Genomic DNA, 13,141 nt, shown 5'->3' with positions numbered 1-13,141 from the left:
TTGTACAATCACTCAACCGTTTGAAGCGATGAAAGAGTTCCAGAGTGAGGCATTTCATTGTGCGGCTGCTATATTTACTTAGTTCAGCAGCAGCAGCGGCAGCGGCAGCAGAGTTGGCATTCGTTGAAGATTTGTTAGTTAAACAAACGAAGCGCAGTCAACCACAAAAGAGGCAACCTGTCGTGGTTTAGCACGATTCCCAGCGTTTTTGTATTGTTTTTGTTTTTTAGCACGCTTTTTTCTCTATTTTTTTTATACATATTTTTAAAATTAATATTCAAGCGCAACTTAGTGGCATTACTCAGTGTGTACTTAACTTGTTTGCGATTATTTTTTTCATTATTTCACTACTGCGCGACCAACAATAATTCTCATTCATTCAATGAAAATACAAAAAAAAAAAAAAAATTGAGAAAATAATTTGGCGGCGTACACAAAGATTGATTGAATTGTGTGGAGTACTGGAAATTGTGGTTGGTACTTAAATGTTTTCGAGTAACACTTTTTAAGTACACCACCTGATTTTCAATGCCGCGTAGCGTAGCTATAAAAAAATGAGTTGTTAATCTTGAAAACAGCAGGTGCTAAAAATTTGTTTAAATGTTTTCCAAATATACGTTTTTTATATTTATTTTTATATATACAATAATTTTTTTCGTTTTTTTTTGCCAACAACATCCAAGCAAATTCCCTTTGTAAATGTAATTTTTTCTACCAGCCAGCAGTTCTTGAACTAACCACAAAATTATCGCAAATTTGTGGTTATTAGCAGCTGACAATTTATGCGCATTAAAATAAAGTGCAATAATGTATGCAACAACAACTTCCACAAATCAAAATGAGTAACAACAAATAAAAATTATCCCATAAAATCTTAGGGAAAAATCAGAGAACAACGAAAACTAAGGCAACAATGGCAATCTACACGTTCACCAGTTATTAAAAAAAGGCTGAATAAAGCAACAAAAGAAATTAAAGATATATTAAAAGTAGATAAGGACGAACAATTTGACAAAAAAATCGCATCACTGGAAGCTGCTAGAGCTACAAACTATACACTATAGAAGGCCTGCAAAAAAATCAACAACGTTGTTATGCACCAACCCCCTCTGAGGGCAAGGACAAATTCTTGGGCGAAAACTCCAAAAGAAAGCAAATATACTGGCAGATCATTTTGAAAAAAAAAAACATTTACAATTCAACATAATAATCAATGACATTGACAACTCTGAATTTCATGCTCACCTCACAAATAACATAGACATACCAATTAAGCAAATAACTTCGAAAGAAATACGAATAGCAATTGAGACAAAAATTTACGTAAATAATGACGGAATCGTAGGAAGGATTCTAAAGGAGTTACCTGACAAAGGCACTCTGTACTTAAGAAATATAATGAAGTATTTTCCACTGCCTTGGAAAGTAGCCGAAATTATTGCAATACCCAAACCTAATAAAGTCGCCTCCGAAGCTTCTTCATATAGACCAATTAATTTATTACCATCATTATCCAAACTTTTTGTTAAGTTTATACTTGACCGCCTTGACCCCATACTACAGACGCGAAACTTATTTCCTTCACACCAATTCGGCTTTCGTAGAAAACATTCAACAATAGAACAGGTACATAGAGTAACAAATAAAATATTGTCTAAAATTGATAAAAGAAATACATGCGTTGCGTTGATGTAGCGAAAGCTTTCGACAGCGTGTGGCACAAAGGTTTATATTTAAACTTAAACAGTATCTTCCACTTGACTACTATTTGATAATGAAAATCTATTTAGCAAACGGATTGAAATTGAAAATTGAAATTTGAAATTTGAAAAGGTCGAGCCAAGGAGCACCAGGCGATTTGGTGGCTCTTAAAACAATCAGGATTTTAGCCTTGTATTTAGCATTGTATTTAAAGCTCTCGAAAGGGGCTAGATAGTCAAGGAGGGAAGGAGAAAAGTATCAGAGAAAGAAATAGGAAAGAATAGAGACAGAGATAGAGATAGTTAGTCCTGTAAGAATTTTCCAGACTCTTTGGCAAATCTGTAAATATCCTCCAGTTTTAGAGAACGAATATTACGCATTCTCACGACATCGGAACCCAAAACTCGTAGCCGTGCTCTAGCAAAGGCAGGACACTCACAGAGAAAGTGCTCAGTGCTATCCGCCTCCTCCAAGCACGACAGGCCCATTGGGGCCTCAATGATTCCAATGGTGGTCATATGCTGACCCCATGGGTTGTGTCCTGTAATGATACCGACTATCAACCGAACCTCTTTCCTTCTAAGTTTTAGTAGAAAGTTTGACAGTTTTCTGTTCGCACTTGTCACAAAACACTTTGCAGTTCTACAGCGTTCTAGACCGGACCATCGCAAACAGATACTTTTATGCGAAACATGGAGACAAATACTCTAATATCCAACTGATGGAAGCCGGCGTACCTCAGGGCAGTGTACTAGCGCCTGTACTATATGTGCTGTACACAGCTGATATTCCCTTGCCTGCAAGTATCGATATGATAGAAACTTTTGCAGATGACACCGGCCTATTGGCAACTCATAAAACCTTAGAAGTAGCAACAAATTTTGAACAAAACACTAACATGGTTTAATGCTTGGGGTATACAAATCAATAGTGGCAATACAATTCATGTAGTTTACTCTGACAAGAAAGTAGGACATAAGAATCTGACAATAAAAAATTCACAAATCCCGATAGACACCAAAGCATGATGCATTGGAATGACTATTGACTCCAAACTTCTCTGGAGAGAACATACCAAACTCGGGTTTTTTTAAGCAAAGTCTATGTATTATAAATATGTAATCCAACAACGATTCCAGCGATCCAACATTCGGATCGAAATTACTAAACTACTGGAAACAATCATCCGAATGAGTCGACAAACCAAAGATTGATGAGAGTATTTCAATAATCTGACTCTGCGGAGGCTAGAAAAAGGACTGTTAGACCAAAAACTGGTCGTTCTATTGAGAATATTGCTGCTGCAGCGCAAAGTGTTGCTGAACAACTTGAAACATCGATGCATATCTCGGCGTTCTGAAAAATAGTGAAACCTGAAAGAATCTAAACTTTTACATTTGTTTAAAAAAAAAGATAATCCTTTGAAAGATTTTTTATGTATATAAAAGAAGCCGCAAAATTAATCACCCTATCGGAAGATGTATAATTTTTGCAAATGGCGTCTCAAGCTAAACATATTTGACGCTTGTGAACTAGACAGCCGCAGTATACAAACAGACAAGGAATGAAGCGCGTAAAGGACCACATAAAAATCTCCATCTCTCCAAATCTTTTTTTTCATTTAGTAAAAAAGTCACCTAAAAACAAAAATAAGATGATTAATTTTGTGCCACCTTGTATGTATGCAAGCAATGAAGCGCATAAAGGTCAAAATAAAGATTTCCATAACTCAAAGTTTTTTTTATATAGTAAACAATTTATTCATAAACAGAATTGAATGATTAATTTTGCGCCACCTTGTATGTATGTAAGCAATGGAGCGCACAAAGGTCAAAATAAAGATTTCCATGACTCAAAGTTTTTTTATATAGTAAACAATTTATTCAAAAACAGAATTGAATGATTAATTTTGCGCCACCTTGTATGTATGTAAGCAATGAAGCGCATAAAGGTCAAAATATAGATTTCCATGACTCAAAGTTTTTTTTTTACATAGTAAAAAATTTATTCAAAAACAAAACGGGTTAATAACTTTGCGCCACCTTGCAAAAAAATCGCCCATTGCTCTGTGAAAATCATATTCTAGAGATCAAAATAAGAAACTTTGCCGAAGGAACCAAAGCTCTAAAACGATCTCTGATGTCCCCCAATTTGGGTCGAACTGTTTAGTTTCTTTTCTCATGTAGATGCCAAAAATGGTGATATTTTGAAATTATTGTATGGGAAACCCCCCAGGAGAGTTGCAGGGGGTGTGCCACTGGCATGGGTGGTTCGGCCGTCCAAAGTTAGTGGGGGTCGGTCATACAGTTGGATTCGATTGGAGCACTCTAAATGGGTCAAAGTGGGATTTTTCGTTCGACCCAAATTGGGGGACATCAGAATTCGTTTTAGAGGTATGGTTCCTTCGGCAAAGTTTCTTATTTTGATTCCTAGAATACGATTTTCACAGAGCAATGAGCGATTTTTAAATCGACCCGTCCTAATGCATACGCATACGCACCTACATATAGACGCCTGACAATTAGCATAATTGTCCGTCGCCACAATTCAGGTGCGCAAAAAAAGTTTTAGCCACCAGTCATCGTATTAAGTTCTCAAAAATATTTATAATTTTTGCTACATATTGGAATGTACAAACACACATACACACACGTATACACACATACAAACAATGTGCTCTTTCATTATTAACGCTTTTCTACTTTTCAAAATTGGTTGGCTGAATGTCATTGTTGAGATGCTGTATTTGCTTGTTTTCGTTGTTATTTTTAGTTATTTGTTGTTTGTTTTTTTGTACATTTCGTTTTTTGTTCTTGCTATTTAGTTTCCAATTTTCGCTTATTGCGCTGTTTTCAACAGTCATTAAGTTATTGCTAATTAAGCGCTTCTTAGTATTTTTGAATGAATCATTTGAGTGCGGCTAATTTTTTTGTTTTTTTAAGGCGAAATAGTTCTGAGTTATGTTCGAACAACAAATTTACGAAATATCAAAACTTATTGGAGCAGATGTGCGTTATTGCGTTTTTCAGTTCTAGAAAATATAATATAATAAAAATGATTTGTCACCAAATAAATGAGGGGCTTCGGTGGTATACTCCCACAGTCTATATTCTTGTTATATTCTCCATTAGATATAATTTAATAATCTGGAGTTTTTAATGCATTTTTAGAATTAAGAAGTTTCTTTGTGTCGAGATCATGCAGCGACAATCAACAACAAGCTAAACCGTTAAGTTTCATTGTAAATTTTTATGTTTCTTATATTCCGCTTTAAACTCCAACGATTTACGCATGAAAAGTTATAGGTAGTCAGGCTCTAAAGTTTTGCCTATCAAGAAATATTTTTAAAAATTTCAGTTGATATCTTGAACAAGCAAGAAAGCAATGTTGTGTGCTTGGGTATTCACTTGAACAGGCATTTAACATAAAAAATACTCCCCTTCCTCTTGGTTGGCGCGAAAACCGCCTAACTCATTAAAGAAGGGAGTTGTAGTACTCGATTTATCTTGACTGTCTTATAACTGACAAAAAAACCGAAGGTGGGGCATTGATGGGCATTGAAGAGCCACAACCTGGTACCATGGTACATAGAACTGGGCACCACGGTGGAGCTACATAAAATTTATCCACCCCTTTCGCTAGACATCAAAAAGCACAAATTAATTCGGATAGAAAATAAAGGCAAAACGCTATATGCCCAACGAAACTGCATAGTTTGTCAGGCACATAAAAATAGAAAGTTGACTTGCTTCAAATGCGAATTTTGCAATGCACTTTTCTTTTCATAAATATTTTTTTAAAAAGCTTTTTGTAATTAGTATTTAGTTCTTTTTATATAGTTCCTGTAGTTTTAAGAGTTTAAATAAACTTTCTTAACTCCATATTGTTTTATGCTTACACAAAATATCGTCCGGTCTAGGATGTAAAATGAGGTGGGACCGTCGTCGCGTTATCTACCGTCTTTAATGTGTTAAGCGATTTGGGCCGAGTTTAACAAAGCACGCCAGTTGTTTCTTTCTCGTGCTAACCGGCGCCAATTGAACACACCAAGTGAACCCAAGTCCTTCTCCAGCTGATCTTTTTAACGCAGAGGCGCGACTTTCCTCTTCCTCTGCTACCAAACAGCCATTGTTCCATCACATGCAACCCTTGCCGTTACCAATGAGTAAAGGCTTAAAAATATTTCGCAGAATCTTTCTCTCAAACACTCCAAGGGACGCCTCATCAAGTGTTGTCATCGTCTAAGCTGCTGTTCCATACGTTAGGACGGGCATGAGGAGAGCCTAGTAGAGTGTTAGTTTTGTTTATCGAGAGAGGACTTTACTACTCAATTGTCTACTTAGTCCAAAGTAGCCAAGTGTGATTCTACGTTGGATTTTAAGTATTGAAATGGACTGAGCTATAAACTGCATACCTTAGATTTTTTTTTAAATTCTTAATTCTTAAATTTAAAAGTTTTGATAAAACATACTTTAATTATTTGGTTGGGGAATAAGTTCGTAGCGTTTTTACGGAAAACAGAAAACAAAAAATATATCATCAAGTTAATCAGTTCGCCGTTACTGTTTACAACCTCTTCCCACCTCTCGACCAATTCAACCAATTTGTTGATGCCGTTCCGCCATAAATCGGCTGGTCTGGTGTCAAAGAAGTTGTTGAGCCAGTTTTTACGGACCTCTTTGCTATCGAAACGCCCTTCATATGGCTTGAGAGGGAGCGGAAAAGATGGTAATCGGTTTCTGCAAGATCCGGGGAATACGGCGGATGCTGAAGGAGTTCCCATGCGAGCTCTTGAAGTGCGGCTTTGACGACTTGTGCAATATGGGGTCTGGTGTTGTCGTGAAGGAATATGGTTTGATCACCTCCATCAGGTCTTTTCACTCGAATAGCCTTATTCACACGGTGTGGCTGGGCAATGTGGAGCTCCTTGTTGATCGCGGCATTCTTTTATGCATTTTCCAGAGCACCGTGTCCTCCTAGTTCCACCAAACACATAACATGATCTTCCTTGGATGAAGATCCAATTTGACTTTGGACTTTGTCGCACCTCCTGGAGCCACCCACTACTTCATTTACTTCATATTGATGTAGATGTACCATTTCTCATCTCCCATGATGACTCGGTACAAAAAGAGCTGTTTATGACCGCGTGTTGCTCGATGGCGGGCGAAACGCTAAGAAGCCATTTGAAGTCGACTTTCTTTGTTTTTTTCGTTGAGCTCGTGAGGCACCCTAACTCCAAAATTTTCGGTTAATCCCATTGAATCAAGGTGATCGTTTTATGATCGTAGCTCATTTTTTCCACCAATTCACGACTGTTCTCTTTTAAAAGTGGAGTGGGACATTCTTCATCGAATTCAGAAGACGATTTGCTGCGGGACGTGTCACCGATGTCAAAGTCGCCATTTTTGAAATTTGCAAATTCGCCTCTGACACCTTCTCCACAATGTCGCAAATATTCCGGCTGCTTCGCCTGTTTCGGCAGCTTTTTGATCTCGATGAAAAGCCAAGAAGAGTAGGTGTCGAAAATGTTGATTTTTTTCCTGGGTATCCCATTTCTAAGCCACAAAACTAATAAAAAAATACATAACTCAAAAATATAAACAACATCAGAGCAGAAAAAGTTCTATCGAACGAATTTTTACTCTTTACCAAACAGCGCATAAATCCTTGTAAAATAAAGAAAATATAAAAGCGCAATGAATTTATTCCAAGCCCAGTTTATGTATTTTCGTCAATTCATTTCAAAGTTTTGAATTTTTTTTATATGGCTTACGTTATTGAATGAACTCTCTCTCTCTTAGCTTCACAGTCTATGGTGGACAATAGCTTCATCAACAAACCTCCTCCAATTTAGTCTCTCTCTTGCTTCATTTCGCCAATTACGAACGTTCATCGTCTGCTTCGACGACATCAAACCATCTCTTTCTTGGTCGGCCTCTCTTTTTTCTTCTAATTGGACGCAAAATAAACACCATTTTTCGGATTCTTTCGTTGGACATTCTTATGATGTGACTCATCCATTTTATTCGCTGCGCTTTAATAAAACGTATTACTTTTTCACCACCAATAAAGTTTTCAATTTCGTTGTTGTTTCGATACGTGCCTTTTTCAAGCCGAATAGAACCGTAGATTTTTCTCATTATGGTTATTTCAAATCGCAGTAGCTGGTTTATATCATTAACTTTCAGTATCCAGATTTCAGCACCATAAGTAAAAACCGGACGTATCAAAGTTTTATACATCTTGATTTCCTGCCGTTGGGCTAAAACCTTTGATTCGAACAATTTTATATTAGCATAGTACGTCTTGAATGAACTACATTTGTATAAAAAAAATATAGAAAAATATTTAATCTACTGTGAATAGTGTAAAATTAATCACTGTATGCAGACTTCTGTCGCCGGGTGTACATATTCGATTGTATCCAAATATATATCAAAAATTCCACGCATACTATTAATGGAAAAACTAAATAACTCAGTTGGCTATTAAAAAGAACAACAACTCAGTGCGCCATTAAAAGTAATTTCAGCCAATTCTCACATCAATTTTAAAGCCATAAAAGGCACCACTAAGCTGACACAGCTTTCTGCTTGTGGACGACCTATTGTTACGCGTACAATTCCTACCGAGATGACTCACAAGTCGTTCTTAACTGTTTGCGGCTACATAGCAACAAACATATTTACATATATTATCTACAGCGGCATCTGCACAGTCATTGAACTCAACACCGCAGTATGACTTGAGTGGATATCGTTGATATGGGGAATTGCCCAACTAATGTTTGAAAATTAACAAATCAAGAACTACTGCGCGGTATGTGCTGGTGGGTGCTTTAAATCCGGAAACTCGCTTGGGTATCACCTGCCACTCAAAACAACTCAAGTATTCACTGTAAGTTTCCGAAATCCGTTTACATATAAGCCATATATAAATACTTATATGGCTACGATATACCAGCTTGATGACAGGTATAGTTTCCAGTATTGACGGATACTGGTAATTTATACAAAACTTTATAATACTTGCCATTAATCGAGTGTATACGGCAAAAACAAAAAAAAAATTATTCCATTTTGTTCACTTTATAGTATATTTCATTTGCTCTTTTCGTTCTTCGACACTTGAGAGCCCCAAAGCGCCCATAGCGGCGAACGCAATTAATTTAATGTTCAATCAATTGTGACAAATCCAGCGTGACTGAAGTGACAGGTTAAATGAGCAAAAAATAAATTTAAATTTATAATAACAGTACTCGTCTTGTGAAGCAAAAGGCTCAACATCTGGCTAACTAAAATATGCAAGACCCCAACTACAGTTAACGCCAAAGTGAGCCTTCATCTTTTCATCACTCCATTGTGCGAATTCTTCAAATTTATTTGGCATTGACTTTTTAACGCGCGCAAATTAGTTATGCGCAGCGTCAATTGATTATTATTAATTTTGTAGCAAATAATGAATTTTTATTAAATTATATTTTTTAATTTTTAATAACACCTTCCTCTTATCTTCTCTTTTGCAGGACGACGACATGGGTTTCAGTTCGCGCATGGATTGCTGCGGGCAATTCGTCAAGTACAGCCTTTTCATCTCGAATTTAGTAATATTTGTAAGTGAAAATTGAAAAAAAAAAATCATTTATCAGACTTTATTTATCGTAAATGCGTGAAGTCGCTTTGTAAAAACTCAATGCAAGACCTTGCTGCTTTACGTCGCATTTGTGACCTTAATTTGAAAACATTTTTGTGTTGGATTTCTTGTATCGGACTTTTTCATTTTACCTGCATGAGAACTATCGATATCGATAACTATGGTTTGATAGCTGAGAATGGCAAGCTGTGTTCACATTTCAGTTCAGTAAGGTCTGGCCGCCGTAGACAAGAAGGTTTGTGCGTAATTACCATTCGGAATTCAGAGAGAGAACGTAGGTTCGAATCTCGGTAAAACACCAAAATTAAGAAATACATTTTCTCTAATAATGTCGCCCCTCGGCAGGCAATGACAAATCTCCGAGTGTATTTCTGCCATGAAAAAGCTCCTCATAAAAATATCTGCCGTTCAGAGTCGGCTTGAAACTGTAGGTCCCTCCATTTGTGGAACAACCTCAAGACGGACGCCACAAATAGGAGGAGTTCAAAACGGTTTTTTAATAAGAGATGTTATTTTGATATTCAAAGAAAGCTGCTTTTTCTTAATATAAATGATCGGATGTTTATTTCATTATAAAGAGCAAAGTACACCGTTAATAGTGGAAAATAACATCAAGCAAATGACCACCACGATCACGCTTACAGGACAATATCGTTTTCATGAAATTTTCTATAATGAATTGCAAAGTGGCTGCCCTATGTCCTCGATAGCCTCAGGAATTCCATTTTTGAGATCTTGAATCGACCCTGGGCTGTTGGCGTAGACCTTCTCTTTCACGTGGCCCCAAAGAAAAAAGTCACAAGGTGTTAAATCACAAGATCTCGGAGGCCAATTGTGATCATCTCTTCGAGAGATAACACGTTCCGGAAACTTTTCCCGTAAGAGAGCAATGGTTTCGTTGCTGGTGTGGCACGTAGCGCCGTCTTGTTGATAAAAAAACGTTGTCCAGATCAATACCATCCAATTCCAGCCATAAAAAATCGTGAATCATCTCTCAATAGCGCAATCCATTCACCTGTAACACCTGTTATTGGAAAACTCTTTATATAAGGTGTGGCAAGTCATCATGTATGGTTTTACGCCGGAACAGTGGAAATGTGGTACCGCTGGTATTGAAATCACAGATGCCGGTTCAGAATATTATCTATTCATTAGCAGATGATATGATTCCAATGGGCTTTTAACTACTGTTTTGAAATCATAATCTCAGATCGCGATGAACGGGTATTGGGAGGATCTTGCGGCGATCCCAGGCATCTCGAGTGGTTCACAGATGGTTCGAAAACAAATATTGAAATCGGTGCGGGAATTTATAGTCCAAACACGAAAATCTCCAAACCAATCGGCTCATCGGTTAGCGTCTTTCAGTCTGAATTTTAAGCAATTTAAATCGGTGCGAGAATAAATCATGTTAGGGGTGAAGTCATATTCTGTGGACTCGAAACTAGTGTACGACTGCCTTAACGACCTAAACCAATTTAGTGCAATAAATAAAATTGTACTTTGCTGGACTCCGGGTTATTCTCGAATGAAAGGTAATGAAATTGCGGATGAACTCTGAGGTATCAACTGGGCAGAGGCTAAATGCAAGGTAAATTGTTGGGAAAATACTCAAAGAATTAGCCATTCGAAAGTCACACAAGAATTCCACAAAGCCAAAAGGCTTATAAGACATGTTTATGTTTTCTCGTTGTTCACTCCTCTCGGGAGCATAGGGACTCGACAAGAGATTTGTCTTGCGTTGGATACGTTAATCTATTTGATTTCGGACAGAGTAGGTGAGCAGCCTGCCGCTACCAGTCCTAAACTTAAGAACAACGCCTTCTTACTGCTCGGAGCACCATCTGTGTTTTACATTTTTCTGCCAAAAGGATCGCACAGATGGTTGAGGACTTCGCTAAAGTTGATGTGTTTGCACTATTAGCGCGGTTGCCCGCTTTCTCTTGCTGGCGCCACTGATGCAATATGTAACCGGTTTTGTTTTTTGTTTTTGCTTATTTTATCAGCCACAATGCAAATAATACACTAACTACTGTGCAGGAGTGAGGATGGGAAGGATAAGTTGGTGTTTGAGGAGTGAGTTGGAAAATGTTTTTGGGATGGAAAATCAATAGAAAGAGGGAAAGTAGGCGAATTTGGAAAAGTGCGTGGACCGTGGGATTCGAACACACAACCTCTGGGATGGTAGGCCAGTGCACTTACGCTAGATTACCGAGGTCGTATACCTGCCTAAAGCAGACATCAGAAAAAAAAGCTTTTCTGACAGGTCACTATTACTTAAATTATCAGCTCGCAAAAATTCATATTGGGAATAAGACAGAGTGTAGACTCTGGACTCTGGAGGATGCTAAAACCACAGAGCGTAACTTGTGCAACTGTATTGGCTTGACAAAGCGAATACTGCAAATCTTTTACCGAGTTCAAATGGATCCGAATGCAATCAAGAATACTCCTGTTGTAGATATTCTGAAATTTGTCCACAAGGTGGAAAATTTACTGAAAGATTTTGATTTTCACGGAAGATCTAGATTAAATAAAACCTTATGCAATACATTTAAGATAGCAGCGCCAGTCAGTAGGGTTAGTATTAACTACTTCTAAAACATGTACTAGGGCACAGAAGCTCTTTTAAGTCGAAGTGTCGGCCATTGGGCACGCAACAGATACTTATACCAAGCACTCAGTACGAAGACCATTGTACTACACCCGGATAGATTTCAGTAGAACGAATAGAGAGATAGGAAAGATAAAATGTGGGTGGTAAGACGGAAAAATTTGTTTGAGGTCACTCTTCTACAAATCCCTTGGATTTATTGATGAATCTTAAGATATCCGGGAGAGGGAGAGGATGAACTTTATCCTTACTCAGTATATCGCAAACACAATATCCTAAGTCTGATTCTGGAAAACGCCGGACAGCTACAGAGAAAATGCTCTGCAGTGTCGTCATCCTCAAGACAGTATAGGCATATCGGGCTGTCGACGAGCCCCAAGGCAGCCATATGCTGACCACAGGCATTGCGCTCTTTGATTACATCCACCAGTACTCTCAGGTCCTTTCTGCTGAGTTTTAGGAGAACGGTCGCTATTTTCCTGTTTGGTTCTTTCACAAAGCACTTGACTACTCCGGATGAGTTCAACCCAGACCAACGCTCTCTATGGATAGACCTTATGAAGTCGTCAATCCATGGTTGAATTGATGCAGAATTGACACCTAGAAAGAGTTCAGGGCCTAGTGGCATACTTACAGAGCCTTTATTAGCCAATTTATCAGCTGACTACAAGCTGCTTGTGGTTCGTAATTAATTAAAATTATATTCACAAAATGCCATGAAATTATCTACTAGATTATAATAAAAAAAACCATTCCAACAATATTTCTGTTTCGTGTTATCACATTCAGTTTTCAAGCTCTTAAAAAACACCCTCTATAAAAAACATTGAATTCAATATCAGCATTTTTTTAATGCAACATTTTATTTATCAAAACCATTCTTTTCGGTTTAATTTAAAGTTTGTCTCACTCTTTGGTATTTTTCAGATCGGTGGCGCAACTGTCTTCACGCTTACACTCTGGACCCTGGTCGATCGCAGTTTCATGAACGAGTTGTTGGGCACGAATCTATTTTCGGGTGCTGTTTACGTATTATTAGTCACTTCGGTAGCGATTTGTTTACTCTCGTTTTTGGGTTGTGTGGGAGCGGGTAAAGAGGTCAAATGTTTGCTGTTAACGGTGAGTTGAATGAAGAATGAAGTTAATAAAATCAAGGTGAAATGGAATGGA

At 37.6% G+C, this 13,141-nt stretch overlaps 1 protein-coding gene across 2 annotated transcripts in view; it reads left to right on the top strand.

The window, feature by feature from the left end:
* The window catches only part of LOC129241033 (CD151 antigen), an 82,131-nt gene that overhangs the window by 62,891 nt on the left and 6,099 nt on the right, over positions 1-13,141 (top strand). For both annotated transcript variants that reach the window (XM_054877160.1, XM_054877159.1), the window contains 2 exons: positions 9,230-9,316; positions 12,899-13,090. In XM_054877160.1, the coding sequence (XP_054733135.1) occupies positions 9,239-9,316; positions 12,899-13,090 (270 nt within the window). In that variant the 5' untranslated portion in view covers positions 9,230-9,238. The remainder of the gene's footprint in view (positions 1-9,229; positions 9,317-12,898; positions 13,091-13,141) is intronic.

This window comes from Anastrepha obliqua, chromosome 3 (assembly GCF_027943255.1).
Source record: "Anastrepha obliqua isolate idAnaObli1 chromosome 3, idAnaObli1_1.0, whole genome shotgun sequence".
NCBI classification, from domain to species: Eukaryota; Metazoa; Arthropoda; class Insecta; order Diptera; family Tephritidae; genus Anastrepha; species Anastrepha obliqua.
Note: the sequence above shows the minus strand (reverse complement) of the source record. Positions and strands in the feature narration are given on the sequence as shown.